General features: G+C 40.8%; 1 protein-coding gene across 4 annotated transcripts in view; it reads right to left on the bottom strand.

Moving 5' to 3' along the window:
• LOC145360583 (adenosine kinase-like) overlaps positions 1-26,574 on the bottom strand; it is a 261,050-nt gene that overhangs the window by 49,677 nt on the left and 184,799 nt on the right. For all 4 annotated transcript variants that reach the window (XM_080215917.1, XM_080215918.1, XM_080215920.1 and 1 more), the window contains exon 7: positions 2,011-2,181. In XM_080215917.1, coding sequence (XP_080072043.1) covers positions 2,011-2,181 — 171 coding nt within the window. The remainder of the gene's footprint in view (positions 1-2,010; positions 2,182-26,574) is intronic.

Below are 26,574 nucleotides of genomic sequence, written 5' to 3'. Positions count from 1 at the left end.
GGCATATTCGCTTATAACCTGGGTTAACAATCTTGGAGCTTTCAGAAAACCTCTGGAGAGAGACACACACCACACACACACAGACATCTTTCTTACAGGATATTGAGAGGCCTGGATAGAGTGGAAATGGAGAGGATGTTACTACTAATAGGAAAAACTAGAACCAGAGGATACAACCTCAGGCTAAAGGGACGATCCTTTAAAACAGAGATGAGGAGGAATTTCTTCAGACAGAGGGTGGTGAATCTGTGGAACTCTTTGCTGCAGAAGCCAGGTCATTGTGTCTTCAAGACAGGTTCTTGATAAGGGGATCAGAGGTTATGGGGAAAAGGCAGAAGAATGGGGATAAGAAAATATCAGATATGATTGAATGATGGAGCAGATATGATGGGCCAAGTGACCTAATTCTGCTCCTATGTCTTATGGTCTTCTTTCACCAGCTTCAGGCAGCAATTACTCTTTTAAAATGAAAATGAAACTGTTTTTTTTCCTGCAAGTTTAGCTCCTCCCTTTAACCACATGACTCCGTCCCTGTCAATTGACCTAAACAAAACTCATGACTCTTCATACCTAGTCTAAAATCCCAGGAGAACCTAACTAATCAAAAGGTCCATTAACTCTACAAAGTATCACATTCCTAGCTAAAATCAATTATCAAGCTCTCAGAATTGGAACTGCATGTTTTCCCAGACAAATCAACTCCTGTAACAAAACACCACTTTTCAAAGCAGCCCCACATTAAACAGAAAATATATCAAAATAGCACAGTATCAACACATCTTTAACATTATAGTTAATGTTACCAACTAAGTTATTCCTGTATACAGTCATCTCTTGCATTAGTATTTTATTCCAGATGTTTTTAAATGTCTGAAAATGTTACATCATTTCCTTCCCTTTGCCACATCTTACATATGTACACTTTTTCCTTGTCACACAATTCAGGTAGCAAGAGTACACATCACTATCTAATTGTCAATGAAATCGAGGTCCCCACAAAACTGAAGCAGCACCAGTGACAGTTTATAATTTCACAGCAGTTTTATCACTAAAGCTTGACTATTTCTCAACCATGTATTAAACTGGATTCAGATCCTGTTATTGCTTTGTATATTTAGCAACATTTTTATGGTCATCGAACTGAAAGTGACAATCATAAGAATTTGCTGTACTAAGATCTAAAGAACAATATTTAATTTAATTTCCTTTCATTTGCCCAGTAGCTCACGAAATGTGCCAATGACTAAGGCACCAACATATTAATATATTTGATATTTTCTTGATGTTTAAGTGATTATAATTAGTCTTACCACACTATAAGTTAGAAAAACTCCAAGTTTTTGCATACAATGGTATTAATCGTCAATACAAAAGGAAATAAAACACTGCTATTTTGCAAATAAATGTTGAGAACGTTTGATAACCATTTCATGTTGACTTGAGGTAAGTTGCATTGACGAAGTTAAAGAGATTATTTTTAAGTAAAAGAACAGATAGAGACTGCAATATATATGGTTCACCATGTATTTTCAGAAGGCTTTTGATCAATTTTAGAAAAAATGTGTTACAAAACATTCAGGCATATAGTACAGTACAAGAAATATAGTAACAGAAGTAGAAATTTATTTGATAAACAGAAAATTTTGGCAACCAATATGTTAGGAAAACAATTAGTGGAATGTGCAGATAAAATTTTTTGAAGCAAAATGTCTTGTAAGAAAAACTGGGAATTGGAGCACAAACTTAATGGAAAGATGTTTAAAAAAAAAACTGGGATTCAAATATATAATTCTCAAAGTGTAAGTGCCGGTATATAAAACATACCAATAAAGTTTCACGATAAAGATGCTATATAAGTGCATGTTGCTATTATTCTGAACACATAACAGTCCAGCTCAGTGTGGAATTGGTAAAGAAAGCATAACTATTTTTGTCAGTGTAATGAGTGTTGGCTTTCCATTAACTTGTGCTATTAGCTAAGTCAACCAAATTTACTAAAGAGACACAAACCGTCTCATTTCCAAACAGGACATCAACGTAGGGGATAATTTTCATCAGGTCCTCCTTAAAAAACTGCGAGATGAATGGGGCTGATAGATTTAGACCCATGATCTTATTGTTTTCAGAAACATGATTTGCCACTTTCAGAATAGATTCTGTTGACACTGTAATAAAGAATCCCTAGAAAAGAACAAAAAATGCACATTGTTACTGGCTGTAGCAAAACATATTTGAAACATTTTATGCAAGAAACTATCATGAATGCAATAAGTGATATCAAACACTTTATAAATGAATGAGTATCTATATCATTACATTTTAAACACTATTAGCCAGGGTTTTTCTGGATTGATAATGGAAGGCCATCTTCCATTATTAGAGGATAAATCTAACAATTTTATGTGCAGTAAAATGCAAAACTCTTAACAATTCTTGAACAACCACTCTGGCCCTAAAGAAAATAAATTGTACACATGCTGAGTATCATTACCTCAGATCATGCCGGAGATTTAAAATAAACTTTAGAAATATAAACTTTTTCCTCTGCTCTTTATCTTTATCTCTTAATCCCATCTGCATTTCCCAATCTTTATTCTGCTCCCTGTTCACTATTTAAATATAATTTGTATTTCCAATTTTTGACTTTCTGGTTTTAAACTTTGTTCACAATGACAATTCTTCAATCTGATTGGTTGATGAGCCCCTGTGTTGCTTTGGTCACAGGTGCCAAAGATTCCTGATGGGGGTGCCATAACAGAAATCTCAGTTGACAAGCCCATTCAAAGTCTATAAGCAACTGTGTGCAAGGTGAATTAATTTTCTATTCATTTGTGGGACATGGCCAGCATTTATTGCCCAATCCTAGTTGCTCGACGGCAGATTGCTGTGGCTCTGGAGTCACATGTAGGCCAGATGAGGTAAGGGCAGCAGATTCTCTTCCCTAAAGGACATTAGTGAACCAGATAGGTTTTTATGACAATAATCTAGCGAAAATACCACTAGGCCATCACCTCACCTAGAACGACAAAAGCTGCTGTGATGTCAGAGAGAGGAAAATCCGGGCCACAGTTTTGATATTGGACAAAAAACATTCTAATACAAAACATATTCAGGCCAGTTTAAGTACAATAACAACTGCTCTACATTTTTTGTCTCAATTTATGAACAATATATTCAAAGATACAGTTGAAGGACAATTCAGTAATCTATTTATTCTGGTAATTAACATCCATAGTGGCTTTAATTTTAAAAATATTTGAAGGTAACAAGAATGTATTTTGCTTATGCATCTGAGAGATATTCACTATATTTGCAGTTCTGCAACAATATAAATGCATTTTAGTCTAAATATTTGATACGAGTACTTGAAATATAGGAATTGATTGAATGGTTATTTTATTGAGAGCTAAGTGAACAAGCTCTACAAAAAATGTTGCCTTCCTTGCACCAGATAGAGGGAAGAAGAGCTCTGTACATGCATACTTAAGTGTTTAAATGTCAGATGATCTCATTCTTAAAAATGCAGAGAGGGAATGGTAACATAATGGTTATAATGATCCGATATACAGCTCATTCAAATTCCAAGGCTAGCTCAGTGATGGAATGCTCACCCCCAGAAAACTGGGTATCCCTGGCCATAGGTAAATCTAAACCAACATTCAGTGCAAAACTGTAGAAATGCTGCATTTTGGAAATGTTATCATTCAATGCATCGGTTAACCCTGTCTATGTGTTTAAGTGGACATAAAAGACTCCACACCAATATTAAAAGAATACTTATCACTCAATCAGCACTCATTAAAAAAAAAGTTCATTTCATAAATCTGTTTGTAGGACTGTTTTGTCAAATTTGCTGTCACATTGGTTAACTTAACAATGACTAGACATCAAAAGAAATTCAATGGCCATAACATTCTTTGGACTGTCCCATTTCTGTGATATGTGCAATTGTTTTCCCTCAAATTTTATTCATGAGGTCAAAATCCCTCAACATAATTTTCTGTGCAATATAATTGACTTGAGTTGAGTTGAGATTTATGTATCCCCTTCCTTCCAGCACGGTGACCCGAAGAGCCAAAAGGCTTTTGAGAAAAATCTTGTAATTCAATCTTTGATTTGCAATCCCACAATTGGAGAATGCGAAACCTTCATTTGGTACAAAGCTGAGATCTGGTGATAATCTTTTAAAGTCAATAAATTTGAATGTAAACTCATTATTGAATGCTTTGCTGACTTTTCTGTACTGGATGTTCTGCGAGTTAAATAATTTTCAACAACAAAATGTTTTTAAGATATGCTTCTCAATTTCTACACACTTCAAGTATTATTCACTGGATCCATGCCAGTTTACACTCGGTTGTCAATCTTATCTTAATGTGTATGTAAAGCAGCACCTCTTCAGCTCTGTTTATACTAACATTCAGATTAAATTCAATCCAAATTGATTTTCCCACATTTTGCATAAAAGACAATTTGCAAAAGTACTTGAAAAGCTAATTCAAATTATTGCTGAAAAGAAAGGCATCTTGTTGAAGCTTTTTCTTTTGCACTCATCCAACACAAGATGCCAAATTTCAAATGATCACAAAACTTTATGTGAAAGGAGAAAAGGGTGTTTCCTGATTGGCTGGGGTGTGGCCATAGAGAAAACAAAAGGGAACTATAGGCACCCCAAGTTCATGGGAAATTCAAAAAAGATGCAAAGCTTGAATACATTTCTTTAGCTTGCAGAAAAAAAGGTCCCTGTGTATGAATGTATGTCACTTCTAGCAAGCATAAATGAGCCACGTAACAGGCTTATCCTAAATTGGTTGTTGATGTAGCTGTTAGCACATTCAGGATTGTTCAGTTAGAGATGCTAAATTGTGGAATCACATCTAACAATGGACATTTTATTTTGCATTTTGCAAGCACAGACTGTACTCTGTCCATTATGAACAAAGGCATATGCTGGTTTATTCGATCAGCCAATTATTGGGACCTAACACCCATATAGCTGGTCCTCTTACACAAATGTTGTTCAATTGCGTGGTAGGCAGAATGTCATTTTGGACTGATGGCAGCATCCTGTTAGTGGGACATATCACTTGCACAGCCACTGCATTATAGCAGTGTGAAATGGCCATGCAAATTTGTTAAAGATTAAATAGTACCTTTGCCTTTAACAAACACAAACGAATCCTGGGACAAAGACAATATTATAATACAGCTATTAACTGCATTCAGTACAAGCCTTACAAAAGGTTTATGTTTCAATTTACTCTTAATTAATTTCCATATGAGGATGGAACTTCAAACATAACTAACATTACATTACTATTGTGTAATATAATCAGCAGGATATGTTATTGTGAAAGACCCATAATTCTCACATATCCTTGGAAGTCACACGGCTTTAAATACAAGTGCTGATGCACTGATATATTTCCTATAGCACCTCATCAACATAACAAATGGAATTTCTATTTATCAAAAGAACAATTGTTTCTACACTTTGCAAAGCCGCGGCTCCATCTTACCAGTAGCCCTTTAGAATTTCAATAACAGCATTTCAAAACACTTGTAAACGGAGCTTTAAAGAGTGGCACAATGTGCAATTTACATTGTTATTTCCAATTTGGAGTTTAATTAACTTTCAGCATGATGATCATGGAATCCCTACAGTACAGGAGGCGGCCATTTGACCCATTGAGTCTGCAATGTCTCTCTGACAGAGTTTCTTACCCTGGCCCTCTCCTCTGTCCTATTCCCATAACTGCACACATTTCCCATGGCTAGTCCAGCTAACCTACACATCTTTGGACACTAAAGGGCAACTTATCACTGCCAATTCACCTAACTAGCACACCTTTGGACTATGTTAGGAAACCGGAACACCCAGAAAAAACCCACACACAGGGAAAAAGTGCAAACTCTCACAGACAGCCATTAAACCCAGGTCCCTAGGGCTATGAAGCAGCAGTGCTAACCACTGTGCCAGCAGAAATGACCATTGAGAAGTTGAATTTGTTTTTAAACTACAGGATTTTCAATGTTAGTGATAGAACATAGAACATTACAGCGCAGTACAGGCCCTTTGGCCCTCGATGTTGCGCCGACCAGTGGAACCAATCTAATGACCCTCTAACCTAAACTATTCCAATGTTATCCATATGCCTATCCACTGACCATTTGAACGCCCTTAAAGTTGGCAAGTCCACAACTGCTGCAAGCAGGGCATTCCATGCCCTTACTACCCTCTGAGTAAAGAACCTACCTCTGACATCCAAATGGTGGAGCTCTTGGAGTTCCCATTCAAGCAATGGGAATATGGTGAGACCCAAAATGTCAGGTGACGAAGAACTGAAACTAAAGGACTAAAATATTTTGCTGGTGATTGGGTTTTATGAGAATCAAGAAAAGGCTCGCTTTCAGAACTCGAAGCTCGAAGGGCTGGATGGCCTACTCCTGCTCCTATTTCTTATGTTCTTATGTTCTTGATCAGCAGCAATCTAAGGGGTAGTCATTTAATCATGGTAGAACAAAATAAACACCGAACTAATGCTTGTGTGCAGACTTATGATAGCAGAACATTGGCAATGGAATTGTGTATGTAAAAAAACAGGAGTCAGAGACCACAGAAGAAACAATGGCAGCTGAAAGTGAAAGAAACAGTGCTTTCTGTACATTCAACACAGTCTTAAGGCAGAAAAAGTAATAAAGGAAGCAGAAAATATATTGAAAGGCAGAAAATACAGTGCAAACTCACAGAAGGTATTTTGGTATGGCTAAGGTTGCAGCATTTTCAAATTGATTCTACAGTGGTGGCAGAAATTGTGATGTGTATAGTTTCTGTTCCCCTCTGACGAACATGAATGCTTCAGTCATAAAGGAAATGATGTAGTTGGTGACACATGAACAGAGTTCCAAAACAATCCAGTACAAATAATCCATCAACATATACAATGGGGAATACTGAAATATCTAGTTTATTCCTGCATAAAGACGACCTTCACAGTTCACTCATAGAACAAACTTGAGTAATTCACCATTCCCAAGAGTGTATCATCTATATGCTAATGCTTAAAGTCCATTTCCTCAGTTTGTCATGTTGTGATCTTGTACACACAGATGTAGTTCAAGTGATACTGTCAACCGATTTTTCAGAACACACAGCTGATTGCTATCAGAAATTTTCTACAACAGCCTGGAGTTAACCAGTTCCCAGATTTGCTGATATGATATAACACACGATTTAGTATCTGAATTCAACCTCTCCCACAGAAAGCACCACATTTACTTGGTTCTCATTCTGGGTTTCTGATTCATCTCGGGTAAGCACTTCAATAATTATACTTCATAACAGTTTCGAGCAAAATGAGAAACATTTCCTATTATCTCGAGCACCTGATTGTCTCTAATTTTTTGATTGTTGACAATTGTCTACAAGTGGCAAATTAATATTTTCAACACTGCAAAGGAAATCAGGTAATCAAAACCTTACTAATTACTGCCATTTAGGTTCTACAAATTTGAATACATAAAAGATTTCAACATGCACAATTGAGTTTTGTTTAATTGCTCACCAACTTTTTTCTGTCAGGTACATGGCATTTTATTCAGCACGCAACCAAAAATTCCCAAAGACCCCTTGCCATGCATTACAAAGTTGTTTCAAAAAATGTTGTCTTCATGAGTTATATGGCACCTGAATAAGATATCTCTGCAGCTCTGCTATACTGCCATAATATTTTCATCCCTACAGCATACTTGGGTTGTATTTGTCTACAACAATATTAAAACCCTTTTGATGAATATTATATTTACAATGGTTTGAGGATTCATTATGGCTAATCTCATATTAATACAGCTGACTGGAAGATTAGCATAATAGAATAGCTCAGCCAACAAATTTCTGTCATTTACTCAGCAGTTGTCAGTCCTTAAATCAATGGTTAAAAATAATCTACCAGGAAATCATGAATAATTATAAATTTTACAACAAATCAGCTGAAACCTCTTTTTAATCTATTTATTGCTGACAAATTTGTTCTGTGGCTATTAGCACGACTAACGGCAATCTCTTTTTCTCTGCATGACATACCTGACAATTTAATCATTGGTTTTCCAATTTATTTTTCTGCCTGTCATTTTTATAGTATTTTCATTTTAAAGTATCGCTACTTTTATTAATCCAAGTTGTTACGCTGATATCAAATGTGACTTTTTCCTTTGGTCAATCAATTATATCGAATTTCAAATTGAAAACTCATCGCAATCTAAGCTAGTCACTCCACGAATCACATGTTTAGAAAATAAGACTAAAACCAATGTGTAGAAAAGTATCAAATAAAAAAAACAGGGATATATTGTGATCATGAACAAAATTGGCCCTACAGCAAGCAAGACGAACTCATTTGAATGGCAATGCCATCATACCACAATAAAAAGCTTTGCTTTCCAATCACCACAATATAAAAATAATTCTTCACGTCATAAATCCACAAGCTCTCTGTTGCAACTCTTCTTAAAATCAAAATTCTTTACAAACTAAAATCCAACACAGTGGAAACATTTTTGTCTCCACATACACAAGGGAGTTATGAAATCACTCAGAGCTCAAAAATCTCATTTCAGGGAGTATAATTGACAAGTACAACCTACAAATTGTCTCTCAATATTCATCTAACTATTCTCTATTGGAATGCTTCCAACTACATCTGGAATCAGTGCTATCACTTAGTTAAGCAACTGAAGATTGTTTCATCAATGTGGAAAGCCAGTCAATGAGGGTAAGACTAGCAAAACAGGCACAACCCAAAGAAAGTTGAAGTATACCGCTAGCTAACACTTGGGAATCCAATGCTTTTAACATGCATTTCTGACCTGACACTAACAATTAACACAAGCAGCAATTAACAAAAGCAAAATACTGCAGGTGTTTGAAAGTCTGAAATAAAAACAGAAAATGCTCTATAAACTCAGTAGAACTAGCAGCATCCGTGGACTCTGACTCTGCTACAGGACTCGAAATGTTAACTCCGTTTCTCTCTCCACAGCTGCTGCCAGACCTGATGAGTTTATCCAGCATTTTCTGTTTTCATTTCAGCACGTAGACACATCTCTATTTATAAGTTAAAACAGTTTCCTAATTTTTTAAGGTAAACTTGTGAACAGAAAGATAAGTTAACAATGCTTAATAATAGAATACATGTTAAGATCACAAACAACTCAAATGTTTGAAAGGCTTGCCTTTATGATGGCCTGTATGGTCTTGCATAGAAACACTCGAGGGAGGGCACTGACAGACAAGCATTTTCAAAAATTCAGCTTTAACAATGAATTCATCAAAGAAATTTCAGAGACTGGGGATACTGAATGTGTATCTCTGTTTTGCTGTTTTTCTTTCTGCCACTGACAGATGCATTTATACCCCTTCTTCTCCACAGGTTTCAACGCTAAGATTTCTCTTTCTGATTGAGGGGATAAACATATAACCATCAAAAAAGCCATATCTTGACAGTAATGCCACAGTCTACAAAGCTCTCTTCCAAGTTGGATTGAAAACAGTTTATCCCCTTTTCCAGCCTCTTGCCTAAGGTGATTTCTTGGGCTTTAAACAAGTCTTCATGAACTTAAGTTCTTTAATTGTAACTTGGCACTATTATAGTTTCTGGAATTTAGAATTATAATCATAATTGTAGGTATAATTCTTTAATAGCAGAATATGATTATCCAAAATTGCAATCAGAGATAGAAGAAAAAAGTCACAAGGAAGAACTTCTTGCAACTTGTATAGATTTAATATCTTTCTTTCACAGAGACATTAACCACTCCAACACTTTCCTGGCTGGCCTCCAATATTTTGCCCTCTGTAAACTTCATCTCATTGGAAACAATATTAATTATATACTGACATACATCAGCCAGATTACCCATCATCCCATCCTTACCAGTTAATTTAGAAAAAAAAATCATTTTGCAGGATGTGGGGGTCACTGGTTTATCAGGATTTATTGCCCATCACTAATTACCCTTAAACTGAGTGGCTTGCTAGGCCATGTCAGAGGGTATTTAATAGTCACTTCGGTAGTCTGGAGTCACATGTAGGCCACAACAGGAAAGAGGCAGATTTCTTTCCCTAAAGGACATTAGTGAATCAGATGGGTTTTTTTACTAAAAATAATCAACAATAATTTCATGGTCATCCCTAAACTTTTAATTTCAGAGTTTTACTGAATTTAAATTCTACCATGTGCCATGGTAGGATTCAAACCTGGGTCTCCAGAGCATTACCCCGGGTCTCTGCAGTACTATACAGTAACAAAAGTGCCTCCCTGTTAATACCCCATCTCCCAGTGTCTCAGTTTTAAAGATTTTACTCTCACTTAAATCCTTTCAATGCTTTAACCATTTAGTCTCTATCGTTTGACCTACACAACTTCCCTGAAAACGCTATTACTTTAATTCTGTCCCTTGTGCATTCTCAATCCCTCTGTCTCACTGGGAGACATGCTATCAGTTGCCAAGGCCCTATGCTCAAACTCAATCCCTACAAAACAGCTTGTATTTATATTGTGCCTTTAACTTAATTAAACATTGCTAGGTGCTTCACAGGAGCACTGACAAACAATATTAAGCAGATGACCAAAAGGAATGGCTTAAAGAAGAAAAAAGCTAAGGGATTGAAGGAGAAAGTTCCAGAGCTTATGGCCTTGGCAGCCAATGGTGCAACAATTAAAATTCAGGATGCTCGAGGTCAGAATTGGAGGAGTGCCGATATCTCAAAGACTGAAAAAAACAGAGATGGAGAAGCAAAGGCCATGGAAGGATTGAAAACAAGGATGAGAATTTTAAAGTCAAAGCATTTCATAGCTAGGGCAAATGAAGGTCAATGAGCATGGAGGTGAACAGAACGAAGTGAAAATTAGCGTATGCATAGCAGGACTTTGGATCATCTCAAGTTCAGAAAGAGGCTAGTAGGAGGTTAACCAGGAGTGCATTTGAAACAGTCAACGGGTAACAAAGGCATGACTGAAGGTTGTAGCAACAAATAAGCTGTGGCAGGAATGGAGGTAGGTGTATTACGGTGATGGAAATTGACGGTCTCAGACATAGCATGGCTATGTTGGCTGAAGCAGTCAAATATGACACAATGATTGGGAACAGTCTGGTTCAACATCAGACATTTCTCACGGACAGAGATGTAATTGGTGGCTAGGAAATGGAGTTTGAAGACAATGGCCTTTCCAATATTTACTTGGAGGAAACTTGTACGCATTACGTACTGAATGTTGTACTTGTGGTGTAAGAATTGAGGCCCCGTCTCTCCACCTCTCCGATCCTTTAAGATGCTCCCAAAAATCCAATTCTTTGACCAGAATTTTGGTGGCAACATTTCATTCGTTGGCTGTGTCCATTTTTTTGATTGTGAAGTGCCTTGGAATATTTTTCTATGTAAGACACTACATTTATGCAAGATAAAATGCAACATCACAACAGGAAATGGTTATTTTCAACATGGCATCTTGAGACGACCACTACTATTGTCAATAATGGCAAAAGAAAATTAGAGCATAATATTAAATAAAAACATTTCAGAAAAAAAGTTCTGAAATAGAAACTGCATAAGTTGATGTAGAAGAGGTAGATTTATGAAGCTGACAGATCTGTACATGTGGCATTCATTCTCAAACTTCTTCCAATCAAACAAAATTTCCCAACATTATACATCAGAGCACTAATAAATGACCTTAAAATCATAAAGAACAAACTGTAGTCATGGAATAGTTTGAAAGCCAGAAAATTATCTCTTTAAAAAAACCCAGCAAAATAGCAACTACATCATGCTAAAAGAAGCATGTAACTCATCTGATTGCCAGCAGCCCTCTGTACTTGCTTTAAAGAACATTCAATCTTCTGCTGACTACTGGCTTGCAACTATTTCTTTGTTTCCTCTATTCTTTACACATAATTCTGAATGTTAACATAAGAACATAAGAAATAGGAGCAGGAGTAGGCCAACTAGCCCTTCGAGCCTGCCCCGCCATTCAATAAGATCATGGCTGATCTGTCGTGGCTCAGTTCCACATTCCTGCGCTCTCCCCATAACCTTTAATCCCCTCACTTATCAAAAACCCATCAACCCGCGTCTTAAAAATATTTAGCGAGGTAGCCTCCACCACTTCAACGGGCAGAGAATTCCAGAGATTCACCACCCTTTGAGTGAAGAAGTTCCTCCTCAACTCCGTTCTAAACCGCCCCCCCCCTTTATCTTGAGGCTGTGCCCCCTAGTCCTACTGTCCTTTCTGAGCGGGAAGAGTCTCTCCACCTCTATCCTATCCATCCCATTCATCATCTTATACGTCTCAATGAGATCTCCCCTCATTCTTCTAAACTCTAACGAGTACAAGCCTAATTTATTCAGCCTCTCCTCATAGCTCAACCCCCTCAACTCCGGCATCAGCCTAGTAAACCTCCTCTGCACTCCCTCCAAGGCCAAAATATCCTTGCGTAAGTACGGCGCCCAAAACTGCACACAGTACTCCAGCTGCGGCCTCACCAATGCCCTATACAGCCGCAGCAAGACCTCCCTACTTTTATATTCAATCCCCTTCGCGATGAAGGCCAGCATCCCATTCGCCTTCCTGACCACCTGCTGCACCTGCAAGCTGGGTTTTTGCGACTCGTGCACAAGGACCCCGAGGTCCCTCTGCACCATCGCCTGCTGCAGTTTTTCTCCACGTAAGTAATAATCCTTCCTACCATTATTCCTACCAACGTGGACCACCTCGCACTTGCCAACATTAAATTCCATTTGCCATTTCCTGGCCCATTCGCCCAGCCTATCTAGATCCTTCTGTAGACTCTCACCACCCTCCGCGCAATTTACCTTTCCACCAATTTTGGTGTCATCAGCAAATTTCGACACCTTACACTCGGTTCCCTCCTCCAGATCATCTATGTAAATGGTAAATAGCTGAGGCCCCAGCACCGACCCCTGGGGCACTCCACTAGTCATCATCCGCCAATCCGAATAGCACCCATTGACCCCCACTCTCTGCCTCCTATTTGACAACCAGTCCTCTATCCACGCTAACACTCTACCCCCAACTCCATGCCCCCTGACCTTCTGCAATAACCTCTTGTGAGGTACCTTGTCAAACGCCTTCTGAAAATCAAGACAGACCACATCCACCGGCTCTCCTCTATCCACCGCCCTAGACACATCCTCATAGAACTCCAGTAAATTTGTCAGACACGACTTCCCTTTAACGAAACCGTGCTGCGTCTGCTCTATCAAGCAGTTCCCCTCAAGATGCCTTGCTATTTCTTCCTTGATGACGGATTCTAACATTTTACCTACAACAGACGTTAAACTAACAGGCCTATAATTCCCCACCTTTTGCCTGGCACCCTTCTTAAACAACGGCGTAACATTAGCCGTTTTCCAATCTTCCGGCACTTCCCCGGAATCCAGCGACGTCTGGAAAATAACCACCAAGGCATCCACTATCACCTCCGCCATTTCTTTCAGGACACTCGGATGCATTCCATCCGGTCCTGGGGACTTGTCCACAATCAGCCCCTCCAGTCTGTCGAGCACCACCTCTCTAGTAACAGTAATGTCATCGAGACCCTCCAGTCCTACCACCTTTCCATCTCTAACATCCAGCAAATTATTCACATCGTCCTCCGTGAAGACCGAAACAAAAACGTTATTCAAGACCTCAGCCATTTCCCCATCCCCTACCACTAAGTCCCCCTTCTCATCCTCTAAGGGACCAACATTCACCCTAGCCAGCCTCTTCCTTTTTATATATTTATAAAAACTCTTGCTATCCTTTTTTATATTATGCGCTAGCCCAGCTTCATAGTTTCTCCTACCCTTCTTTATCAACTTCTTTGTCAATCTTTGTTGACATTTAAACCTCTCCCAATCCTCGTCTCGCCCACTACTCTTAGCTACTCTAAACGCCTCCGCTTTTAATTTAACACTTTCCTTCACCTCGTTTGTTATCCACGGCTTATTACCTCTCCTCCTACGGTCCTTTTTGACCATCGGAATAAATTTCTGCTGAGCACCAAGAAAGATCTCCTTAAAGATCCTCCACTGCTCCTCAGCAGACCTACCTTCCAATGCGCTACTCCAGTCCACATTCGCCAATTCTTCTCTCATCCTACCGTACTCCCTTCTGTTCAAACAAAGGACGCGTGTCCCGGAACCCACTTTCTCCTCCTCCATCCGCACCAGAAACTCCACCATACAATGATCACTCTCCCCAAGAGGATCCTTCACCGCAAGTTCCCTAATTCTACCCGCCTCATTACATAGCACCAGATCCAAGATAGCTCGCTCCCTCGTCGGCTCCAACACACACTGTTCCAGGAAACTATCCCGGCAGCATTCCAAGAACTCCTCCTCCAGCCCACCGCGTCCAACATGGGTCGACCAATCAATATGCAGATTGAAATCCCCCATAACTACAGCCGTCCCATTCCTGCACGCCGCACTTATTTGCGCATTAACAGCCCGCCCCACCTCCAGATCATTATTCGGGGGCCTATAGACGACACCCACCAGCGTCTTCCTCCCTTTGCTGTTCCTAATCTCTACCCACAACGATTCCACGTTCTGCTCCTTGGCTCCAATATCATCCCTTGCGACCACCCTGATGCTATCCTTAATCAGCAGAGCTACGCCCCCCCCTTTTCCCTCCCGCCTATCCTTCCTAAACACTTGATACCCCTGGACATTCAGCTCCCAGTCCCTGTCACCTTGCAGCCACGTCTCTGTAATGGCCACCAGATCATATCCATTTGTGTCGATCTGCGCCACCAACTCATCCACTTTATTCCTAATGCTTCGCGCATTCAGATAAAGCGCCTTCATCCCAGCCTTCACCTGGACCTTATTTGCTGGAATGCCACCAACCATACTCACACCCCTTACTCCCTCTATTATTGGGACATCCTCGGCCTCTATCCTTACCTGTACCGTCTCCTTAACTTTAGACCCCACCATGATTAAATATTTGCTGTAATGCAAAGGTGTACCTATTTGCAATTCCAATTATGGGACTGTAATTTATTCTGATTCTGTTAACTTTCTTTGCAAATTGTTTTTCTTTTTTAAAGCTAGGTATACAGATAAACATTATTTTTCTGATGGTGTATGTAATGTTGTATTACTATTTTGTTCTAGAAAACTTCTTATGTTAACAAATAACCAGTGCTTTAAGCTTCAGTATTCTGACCATAACAGCACCCCAAAATAGATCTTCTGTCTTACACAACCAATTTTGCAATCAGAGTAGATTCCTCCCACACCAAACACTCAACTGGCATTACATTCCAATAAACATATCTTATTGGTTGCTCAAGTTCAACTGCTGTGAAACCTGCGTGGAAGTCCTACTCACCCCAGCAAGAGGCCTAGAATCAAGCCAAGGTTTTGCTTGCTCATCTTGTGTTCCTTAAACAAATGTATTCAGACTACTTCTTTCAGAAATCACACATTAAAAGGGGGAAGAAAGAAGGGAGTGAAAATAATCTTAAGAGTCATGAAAAATAATTGATTATAAATTCAAACAGGTTATTTTAACATTGTACTATACATAGGCAAAAATCATCTTCAGTACGTTATGTGCAGTTTTGAACACTGAATATTCAAAGGAATATTGGTCTTTTGGAGAAAAGTAACAGATTTCATTCTTGGACTGATGTTTTTAAATTGCAGAGGTTCAAATCTGACCTTATTTCCATAGTTACGATTTAGGCTTTCAGAAATTAAGAAATGGATATAGCAAGTAACTAAATTACTTTGTCTTTGGTTACAAAACTAGGGATCATGAGTAAAAAACAGTCACGTCCAAGCAAGACTCAGCATGACCACTGCGAGCAAATGTGTGCACGTGCAGTGGTGAATATACAGAACTGCCTTCAAACAAAAGTTCACGCTTATGTGGATTAAGAACATAAGAAATAGGAGGAGTAGGCCATCTGGCCCTTCGAGCCTGCCCCGCCATTCAATAAGATCATGGCTGATCTGTCGTGGCTCAGTTCCACTTTCCGGCCCTCTCCCCATAACCCTTAATCCCCTCTCTTATCAAAAACCCATCAACCCGCTTCTTGAAAATATTTAGCGAGGCAGCCTCCACCACTTCAACAGGTAGAGAATTCCAGAGATTCACCACCCTTTGAGTGAAGAAGTTCTTCCTCAACTCCGTTCTAAAACGCCCCCCCTTTATCTTGAGGCTGTGCCCCCTAGTCCTACTGTCTTTTTTGAGCAGGAAGAGTCTCTCCACCTCTATCCTATCCATCCCATTCATCATCTTATACGTCTCAATGAGATCTCCCCTCATTCTTCTAAACTCCAACGAGTACAAGCCTAGTTTATTCAGCCTCTCCTCATAGCTCAACCCCCTCAACTCCGGTATCAGCCTAGTAAACCTCCTCTGCATTCCCTCCAAGGCCAAAATATCTTTGCGCAGGTGCGGCGCCCAAAACTGCACACAGTACTCCAGCTGCGGCCTCACCAATGCCCTATACAGCTGCAGCAAGACCTCCCTACTTTTATATTCAATCCCCTTCGCTATGAAGGCCAGCATCCCATTCGCCTTCCTGACCACCTGCTGCACCTGCAAGCTGGGTTTTTGCGACTCATGCACAAGGACCCCGAGGTCCCTCTGCACCGTCGCCTGCTGCAGTTTTTAACTCCTTCAAACGTGTATAAATATCTGTTTACAAGTTTCAGAAGGTTAAGAATATAAACCAGATGAGGAGAACTGCTCAAGCCATAAAGTTCATCAATCACAAAAGGATTTGCAAGCTTTACATTATGGCATCAAATTGTGTTGCGAATTCAAAGTTTTTCACCTTCAATATGCTATTAAAAGTCCATCTATTGGTAATTGACTTACAACTCCCAAAGTCTGCCTGTTACCTGCCAGGCAATCTAACTCTTATATACCTATTGGAGCAGTATCCACTGCTGGGAATCATGAGTGGCAATGAAAGGCAAACAAGAAAGACTGATTCTACAAACTGAAGGAGAGGAATGAGGGAAAAGAAGTGAGAACAATGACTGTGAAAAGGAATAATGTAAAATATTCCAGCCTAAATCAGAAACAGAAAAGTGCCAGCTTAAATTAAGAACGACTTCAAGGCTGTTTTAGCAAGAGTACAAATGCACATCTAAAACAACCTTCAGCAGTATGTTTTTTTCCAAACAGACAAACTATCATGAATATACAGTTGTGTGGCTTTACAGTTGGGTGAAAACTCAGGATTTTTGCTTGAATAGGGAAGCAGGCTCAAAGGGCTGAATGGCCTGTTCCTGCTTCTTATGAAATTCTATGATGTGGAGATGCTGGCATTGAACTGGGTGGGCAGAGTAACAAGTCTCACAGCACCTGGTTAAAGTCCAAAGGGTTTATTTGGAATCACTAGCTTTCGGAGCACTGCTCCTTCATCAGGTGAACTCACCTGAGGAAGGAGCAGCATTCCAAAAGCTCATGATTCCAAATGAACCTGATGGACTTTGACCTGGTGTTGTGAGACTTCTTACTAAATTCGAAGATTAATGTTCTATTACTCCAGACCAAGTGTTCACTGCCTGTACTTTGAGGGAAAAAAAATAATCACTTTCCATCTCAGGAATCCAGTTTCGCACACAGCACACAAGATCGGCCTAAAAATGTGCCTCAACGTTGCCAACATCAGAAGTAGGACATTTTCCATACCAGCCAACCTATAGCCTCTCTGATTCATAATGTGAGATAATTATGCTCAACTGGAAATGTGGTCAAGGTTGTCCGAATCTACGTTACATAGTTTCTTATAACCAGCGATCAAGGATACTTCCATCACACATCACTAAATCTATTATAAATTATTCCTTCTAAATATGATAACTTGATACAGATGTAAATTCATCTGCAGAACATGATCTGAATTATTACTGAAAGTTCAGTCTTTATTGCAGTAAGGTGAGGTATGGAAGCTGTTCAGTAAGATAACAGATCATAAACAGTCTTAATTTGATCAACTCCTTTGAGGAAATTTAGATAGAGGAAATCATAGAAACCTTACAATGGAGAAGGAAGCCATACAGCACATCTAGTCTGCGCTGACAACATTCCCACCCAGGCCCTTTCCCCACAAGTCCACATATTTACCCTGTTAATCCTGACACTAAAGGGCAATTTAGCATGGCCAATCAATCTAACCTGTACATTTTTGGGCTGTGGGAGGAAACTGGACTTCCTGGAGGAATCCCACGTAGAAATGGGGAGAACGTGGAAACGCCACACAGACTCATGATAAAATAGCATGAGTTTCAGTCAGGTGCAAAGGAATGACATATGGCAGATTTCCTTTCCATCAGAAGGTCACAAATTAGTTTGCAGAAGTGTAAATACTGGCTGCTGAAGAAGTGCATTGGAGAAAGCAAATAATACTGTATTATCAAGAATATCTCTCAAAAACCTTCTAACTTTCAGAACTTCATTGTTACATTTATGTTCTTATTTGAAATATAATTGAAAACAAAACACTTTAACTAAAAGTAAGTCTGTTTAAGTTATATTACCAGTTAAATGAAACTTACAGACTGTTAATAGCACTAAGACCTGTCGTAACTATAAATTTTGTAAAACACAAAATATTTAACAAGAGTATCTGGATTTACAACCTGTTTTAGCAGTGATGTTTCATTTGTGAAAGCCATTTACATTTATAAAACAATTGCGGATTGTAGTACTGAAAATAACATGTTGTAATTTTAACAGAACATTTTTACAGAAGTGCTGTTCTCATGGTTGCTTGAATCAATAAACAGGAATATTTTTCTTTGATTGCATTTAAATATATTCATGTCTGCTGGAACATTGATAATATATTTTTATGTAATACATGTCATAATGTAATACTGAGCTTTTGGCTTTATCAGGTTGCAAAAAAAATCAGTTCCAAAGACATGCTTTAACCAAAATGGGGCACACTTTCAGAACAGCCAGCCAGCAAGGTAACACAACAAAATATATGATTTGTCATTTGTATTTAAGACAATTGATTTGCCTACGAATCATCAAGTTTTAAGAGATTTTGTTCTAAAAGGCTTTTTGAGCTTGGTAGTGCATACAGTCTCTTCCAAAAGCACACCAGCTCTCATCTTCTCCAACATTTCAGCAAGTTCTGAAATTGCACATTCAGTACAACTGTGTCAAATCCAAGTGTGAATTTATCTTAATTTTTTGTAATTTTACTCAAGGCTTCAAATGTTATGCAGGGTTTACATCGCACAAGAGATTTCACAGCGCAGGACAACTCACTGATACTCATTACAACATCCTAGTTTGCACTTTGAAAAGGATGAAGCAGATAGAAAAATGATAATGTTCCTTAGCAAGTGCAAAACAAAACCTGACCTGTACAAACAAGCTGAACTGCACAGTAGCAGCCTTTAATAGCAGCAAGGTCCAGTTTTCAGGTGAGCATTCAGGGAGTGAAGTTACTAAACTGCTGCATCTCCACCCCACCATCCTAACTATTCTTTAACCTCAGAAACCAGTACAATCGAATGAAGATAATCTCCTTGCTCTTAACCAAGATAAATGAGTCATATCCATACAAAAGCAAACTACTGCAGATGTTTGAGTTAAACTGACAGTTATTTATTGAAAACAGTATTTAATGACTCTGAATTTAATCACAAAATTAAGTTCATCAAAATTTTGTAGTCTAAATTAGTAAGAATTTATCCTTCCCTTCCCTCCAAATCTCAATTGTTCCATTCTGCCCAAATTGCTCCACTGACAAAAAGTAGTGCAATAGCAAAGCGGCGGCACGGAAGTTAGCATTACTGCCTCACAGCACTGGGGACACAGGTTTGATTCCCAGCTTGAGTCACTGTCTGTTGGAGTTTGCATGTTCTCCCTGTGTCTGCATGAGTTTCCAGTAGGAGCTCTGGTTTCCTCCCACAGTCCAAAGATGTACAGCTAAGGTGGATTGACCATACTAAATTGCCCCTTAGTGTCGGGGGACTAGCTATGGTAAATGCATGGGGTTGTGGGGATGGGGCCTGGGTGGGGTTGTGGTCAGTACAGACTTGATGGGCTGAATGGCCTCCTTCTGCACTGTAGGATTCTATGAGCTGGAATAGAAGCTTACTATTTGCAGTTAAGCTACTCTGAGGTTGAACAGAATATGTTGAGCTGTCACAAAGCAAGAATTCCAAATGGCAAACCTTTGAGGTTATCAAGTCAATATAGAAAAAGGAGCAGAAGTAGGCCATTCGATTCCTCAAGCCTGCTCTGCTGTTCAACATGTTCATGGCTGATCCTCGATTTCAACACCATAGCCCCAAGCTCTCACCATTCTTTTGATACCTTTAAAGTCTATAAGTTGATCTGTTTTCTTCTTCAATATATAGTGATTTGGCCTCTACAGTCTTCTGTAAAACAGAATTCCACATGTTCACCACTCTGTGAATAAATTTTACGTCTCTACTCCAGATGGCCAAGCTGCACCCTGCGATAGTAACCCGTTGTTCTAGTACCCCCGCCCAGTGGTGGATTAACTACTGCCTGGACCCCTAGGCTGAGCTTTAGTAAGGCCCCCTGACTTTGTCCCCGTCCCACCTTTCGTTGAATAAAATAAAGTGATGTTTGTTGTAACGTATTTGTTACATTAATTCACCCACGGAGTGTAGTTATGAAAATTTATTCACCCTTAAAAGGGTTAAACCAATTTTTTTTTGCTCTCAGACCACCCTCCCTTCTAGGCCTCTAGACTTAAGCCTACTCAGCGTAATAGTTAATCTGCCACTGGCCCAGTCCCTCCAAGCCAGAGAAAACAACGTCCCTGCACCCAGCCTTTCCAACCCTGTCAGAATTGTCTGTGTTTCAATGTGATTCCTTTTCCCTAAATTCCAGTGAATACAGGCTCAATCGGCTCATTCTCTCCTCATAAGACAATCCTGCCATCCAGGAAGCAGTCTGGTGAACCCTGATCTCATTCCCTCAATAGCAGTTATATCCTTTCTTAGGTAAGGAGCCCAAAACTGCAAACAATACTCTGGATGTGTAAGACATCCAAGGCTGTAGTAAGACATCCTTGCTCCTGTACCAAGTCCCCTTGCAATGAAGGCCAACATACCATTTGCCATCCCAATTGCTTGTTGTACCTGCACGCTTGCTTTCAGTGGCTAGTGTAACTGGACACCCAAGTCCCTTTGTACGGTAACATTTCCCAATCTATCACCATTTAAATAATCTGTTTCTCCATCCAAAATAGATATTTTTATCCATGTTATACTGCATCTGCCATTATTTGCCTACTCATTCGACTTGTTGAAATTACCTTGAAGCCTCTGAACATCTTCATCACCACTCACATTCCCACCAATTTTTGCATCACCAAAAAACTTGAAAATATTATTTTTGGTTTCCTCATCCAAATCATTTTAATTTGCTAATTTTAAGGAGCAGTAATGTTAATAATAAATGATAATATGATCATATTCACCAAATTCTCATTACCTTATTGTGAAAACACATTTGGTTTGATTGCTTATAGGAGGTACTCCAATTATGTTATAAAAGAATAATGGCCCAGATTTTGTGCTAATATTAATGGTGAGGCTATCAGAACTCACCATTATCATGGAGAAAATAAGACAGCAACTTCTGGCAGGAGGTTGAGAGCAGGAATAGAATGAGGTGGAGGATGAATGTGTGGCTGAGGGATTGGAGCAGGGGCAGGGATTCAGGTTCCTGGATCATTGGGACCTCTTTAGGGGCAGGTGTGACCTGTACAAAAAAGATGGGTGGCACTTGAATCCCAGGGGGACCAATATCCTGGCGGGAAGGTTGGCTAAGGCTACTGGGGAGACTTTAAACCAGAACGGTTGAACATAAGAACATAAGAAATAGGAGCAGGAGTAGGCCATCTAGCCCTTCGAGCCTGCCCCGCCATTCAATAAGATCATGGCTGATCTGTTGTGGCTCAGTTCCACTTTCCCGCCCTCTCCCCATAACCCTTAATCCCCTCTCTTATCAAGAACCCATCAACCCGCTTCTTAAAAATATTTAGCGAGGCAGCCTCCACCACTTCAACGGGCAGAGAATTCCAGAGATTCACCACCCATTGAGTGAAGAAGTTCCTCCTCAACTCCGTTCTAAACCGCCTCCCCTTTATCTTGAGGCTGTGCCCCCTAGTCCTACTGTCTTTTTTGAGCGGGAAGAGTCTCTCCACCTCTATCCTATCCATCCCATTCATCATCTCATACGTCTCAATGAGATCTCCCCTCATTCTTCTAAACTCTAACGAGTACAAGCCTAGTTTATTCAGCCTCTCCTCATAGCTCAATCCCCTCAACTCCGGTATCAGCCTAGTAAACCTCCTCTGCACTCCCTCCAGGGCCAAAATATCCTTGCGCAGGTGCGGCGCCCAAAACTGCACACAGTACTCCAGCTGCGGCCTCACCAATGCCCTATACAGCTGCAGCAAGACCTCCCTACTTTTATATTCAATCCCCCTCGCTATGAAGGCCAGCATCCCATTCGCCTTCCTGACCACCTGCTGCACCTGCAAGCTGGGTTTTTGCGACTCATGCACAAGGACCCCGAGGTCCCTCTGCACCGTCGCCTGCTGCAGTTTTTCGCCACGTAAGTAATAGTCCTTCCTACCATTCTTCCTACCAAAGTGGACCACCTCACACTTGCCAACATTAAATTCCATTTGCCATTTCCTGGCCCATTCGCCCAGCCTATCTAGATCCTTCTGCAGACTCTCCACACCCTCCGCACAATTTGCCTTTCCCCCAATCTTGGTGTCATCGGGAGGGAATCAAAATGAAGTGACTGGGAGCGAGGAGGTTAGCTCGCAAATAGAGAGGGATTGTCGATAGAGGGAGGATAGACAGGTAATGGAGAAGGGGAGCACTCAGACCGAAGGTTTGAGGTGTGTCTATTTTAACGCTAGGAGTGTTGTGAACAAAGCGGATGAGCTTCGAGTGTGGATCGCTGCTTGGAAATGTGATGTGGTGGCCATTACAGAGACTTGGATGACTCAGGGACAGGACTGGATACTTCAAGTGCCGGGTTTCAGATGTTTCAGGAGGGACAGGGAGGGAGGCAAACGAGGTGGGGGAGTGGCACTGTTGATCAGGGATAGTGTCACGGCTGTAGAGAAGGTGGACGCCGTGGAGGGGTTGTCTACAGAGTCTCTGTGGGTGGAAATTCGGAACAGGAAGGGTTCAATAACTTTACTGGGTGTTTTCTATAGGCCACCCAATAGTAACAGGGATGTTGAGGAGCAGATAGGGACACAGGTCCTGGAGAGATGTAAGAATAAGAGTTGTCATGATGGGAGACTTTAATTTCCCAAATGTCGATTGGAATATCCCTAGGGTAAGGGGTTTGGATGGGGAGGAGTTTGTTAGGCGTGTTCAGGAGGGTTTCCAGACAGGGCATGTGAATAAGCCTACAACAGGAGAGGCTATACTCGATCTGGTAATGGGTAATGAACCTGAACAGGTGTCAGATCTCAGTGGGGGAGCATTTTGGGGATAATGATCATAACTCTATCTCCTTTACACTAGCATTGGAGAGAGATAGGATCAGGCAAGCTAAGAAAGTGTTTATCTGGAGTAAGGGGAAGTATGAAGCCATCAGGCAGGAAATTAGAGGCGTAAATTGGAAGATGGTATTCTCGGGGAAATGTACCGAAGTAAGGTGGCAGATTTTCAAGGAATGTTTGTCTGGAGTTCTGCACGATAATGTTCTGATGAGACAGGGAAGTTTTGGTAGGTTACAGGAACCCTGGTGCACGAAAGTTGTAACAAATCTAGTCAAAAAGAGAAGCGTACAAAAGTTCAGGGAGCTAGGTAACGTTAGGGATCTAGAAGAGTATACAGCTTGTAGGAAGGAACTTAAGGAAATTAGGAGAGCCAGAAGGGGTCATGAGAAGGCCTTGGCAGGTAAGATTAAGTAAAACCCTAAGGCGTTCTACAAATACGTGAAGAGTAAAAGGATGAGATGTGAAGGAAAAGGACCTATAAAATGTGACAATGGGAAGGTTTGTATAGAACTGGTAGAAATAGCAGAGGTGCTCAATGAATACTACGGTATTCGCGGTGGAAAAGGATTTTGGTGGTTGTAGTGCAGGCTTGCGGCGGACTGAAAAGCTTGAGTATGTGGACATTAAGAAAGAGGATGTGTTGGAGCTTTTCAATAGCATCAAGATAGATAAGTCACCGGGACCGGATGGGATGTATCCCAGGTTCCTGTGGGAGGCGAGGCGAGGGAAGAGATTGCTGAGCCTCTGGTGATGATCTTTGCGTCATCGATGGAGATGGGAGAGGTTCCGGACGATTGCGGATGTGGTTCCTATATTCAAGAAAGGGAGTAGAGATAGCCCAGGAAATTATTGTCCGGTGAGTCTAACCTCAGTGGTTGATAAGTTGATGGAAAAGATCCTGAGAGACAGGATTTATGAACATTTAGAGAAGTATAGTACGATCAAAAGTAGTCAGCACGGCTTTGTCAAAGGCAGATCCTGCCTTACGAGCCAGGTTGAGTTTTTTGAAAATGTGACTAAACACGCTGACTAAGGGAGAGTGGTTGATGTGGTTTATGTGGACTTCAGGAAGGCATTCAATAAGGTCCCCCATGCAAGGCTTATTGAGAAAGTGATGATGGGATCCAAGGGGACGTTGCTTTGTGGATCCAGAACTGGCTTGCCCACAGAAGGCAGAGTGTGGTTGTGGATGGGTCTTTTTCTGCACGGAGGTCGGTCATGATGCGGATATGCCGGCGTTGGACTGGGGTAAACACAGTAAAAAGTCTGACAACACCAGGTTTAAGTCCAACCGATTTATTTGATAGTAAACTCACTAGCTTTCAAGGTTTCCCTCTTCATCAGGCGAATGGTCATTCACCTGACAAAGAGGGAAACCTTGAAAGCTAGTGAGTTTACTATCAAATAAATCGGTTGGACTTAAACCTGGTGTTGTCAGACTTTTTACTGGAGGTCGGTCACCAGTGGAGTGCCCCAGGGATCTGTTCTGGGACCCTTGCTGTTTGTGATTTTTATAAATGAGCTGGATGAGGAATTGGAGGGATTGGTTGGTAAGTTTGCCGATGACACGAAGGTTGGAGGTGTTGTGGATAGTTTGGAGGGATATCAGAAGTTGCAGCGTGACACAGATAGGATGCAAGACTGGGCGCAGAAGTGGCAGATGGACTTCAACCCGGATAAACGTTTTGGCAGGTCAAACGGGATGAAGGAATATAATATTAAGGGTAAGCAATGTGGAAGATCGGATCTTCGGGTCCAGGTTCATATGACTCTCAAGTCAGCTTTGCAGGTAGAGGATGTGGTTAAGAAGGCGTATGGTGTACTGGCCTTCATCAATCAAGGAACTGAGTTGAGGAGTCGGGAGATAATGCTGCAGCTGTATAAGACCCTGGTCAGACCCCACTTGGAGTACTGTGCTCAGTTCTGGTTGCCTCATTACAAGAAGGATGTGAAAGCCATTGAAAGGGTGCAGAGGAGATTTACAAGGTCGTTGCCTGGATTGGGTGGCATGCCTAATGAGGATAGGTTGAGGGAGCTCGGTCTTTTCTCCTTGGAGAGATGAAGGATGAGAAGTGGCCTGATAGAGGTGTATAAGATGTTGAGAGGTATTGATCAGGTAGACTCTCAGAGGCTTTTTCCCAGGGCTGAAATGGCTGCCACAAGAGGACACAGATTTAAAGTGCTGGGGAATAGGTACAGAGATGTCAGGGACAAGTTTTTCACTCAGAGGATGGTGGGTGCGTGGAATCGGCTGCCGTTGGTGGTGGTGGAGGTGAACTCGTTGGGGTCTTTTAAGAGACTTCTGGATGAGTACATGGGACATAATAGGATTGAGGGTTATAGGTAAGCCTAGTAGGTAGAGATATGATTGGTGCAACTTGTGGGCCGTAGGGCCTGTTTGTGGTGTAGTTTTTCTACATTCTATCTATCAGAGATAATCCACTCCTCCACACCATGTGCTGATACTATCCTTGCTGAGTCACCTGAAATTGAAATGAATGCGAGGGCATGAACTTGATGTACCTGCCCACTGTTACCCCAGTAAAAATTACAGAATAGAAAGAATCACAGAACCCTACAGTGCCATTTGGCCCACTGAGTCTGCACCGACCACAATCATAAGAACATAAGAAATAGGAGCAGGACTAGGCCAACTAGCCCTTCGAGCCTGCCCCGCCATTCAATAAGATCATGGCTGATCTGTCGTGGCTCAGTTCCACATTCCCACCCTCTCCCCATAACCCTTAATCCCCTCTCTTATCAAAAACACATCAACCCGCGTCTTAAAAATATTTAGCGAGGTAGCCTCCACCACTTCAACAGGCAGAGAATTCCAGAGATTCACCACCCTTTGAGTGAAGAAATTCCTCCTCAACTCCGTTCTAAACCGCCCCCCCTTTATCTTGAGGCTGTGCCCCCTAGTCCTACTGTCCTTTCTGAGCGGGAAGAGTCTCTCCACCTCTATCCTATCCATCCCATTCATCATCTTATACGTCTCAATGAGATCTCCCC

This window comes from Carcharhinus amblyrhynchos, chromosome 31 (genome assembly GCF_965287045.1).
Source record: "Carcharhinus amblyrhynchos chromosome 31, sCarAmb.v2.hapA, whole genome shotgun sequence".
NCBI classification, from domain to species: Eukaryota; Metazoa; Chordata; class Chondrichthyes; order Carcharhiniformes; family Carcharhinidae; genus Carcharhinus; species Carcharhinus amblyrhynchos.
Note: the sequence above shows the minus strand (reverse complement) of the source record. Positions and strands in the feature narration are given on the sequence as shown.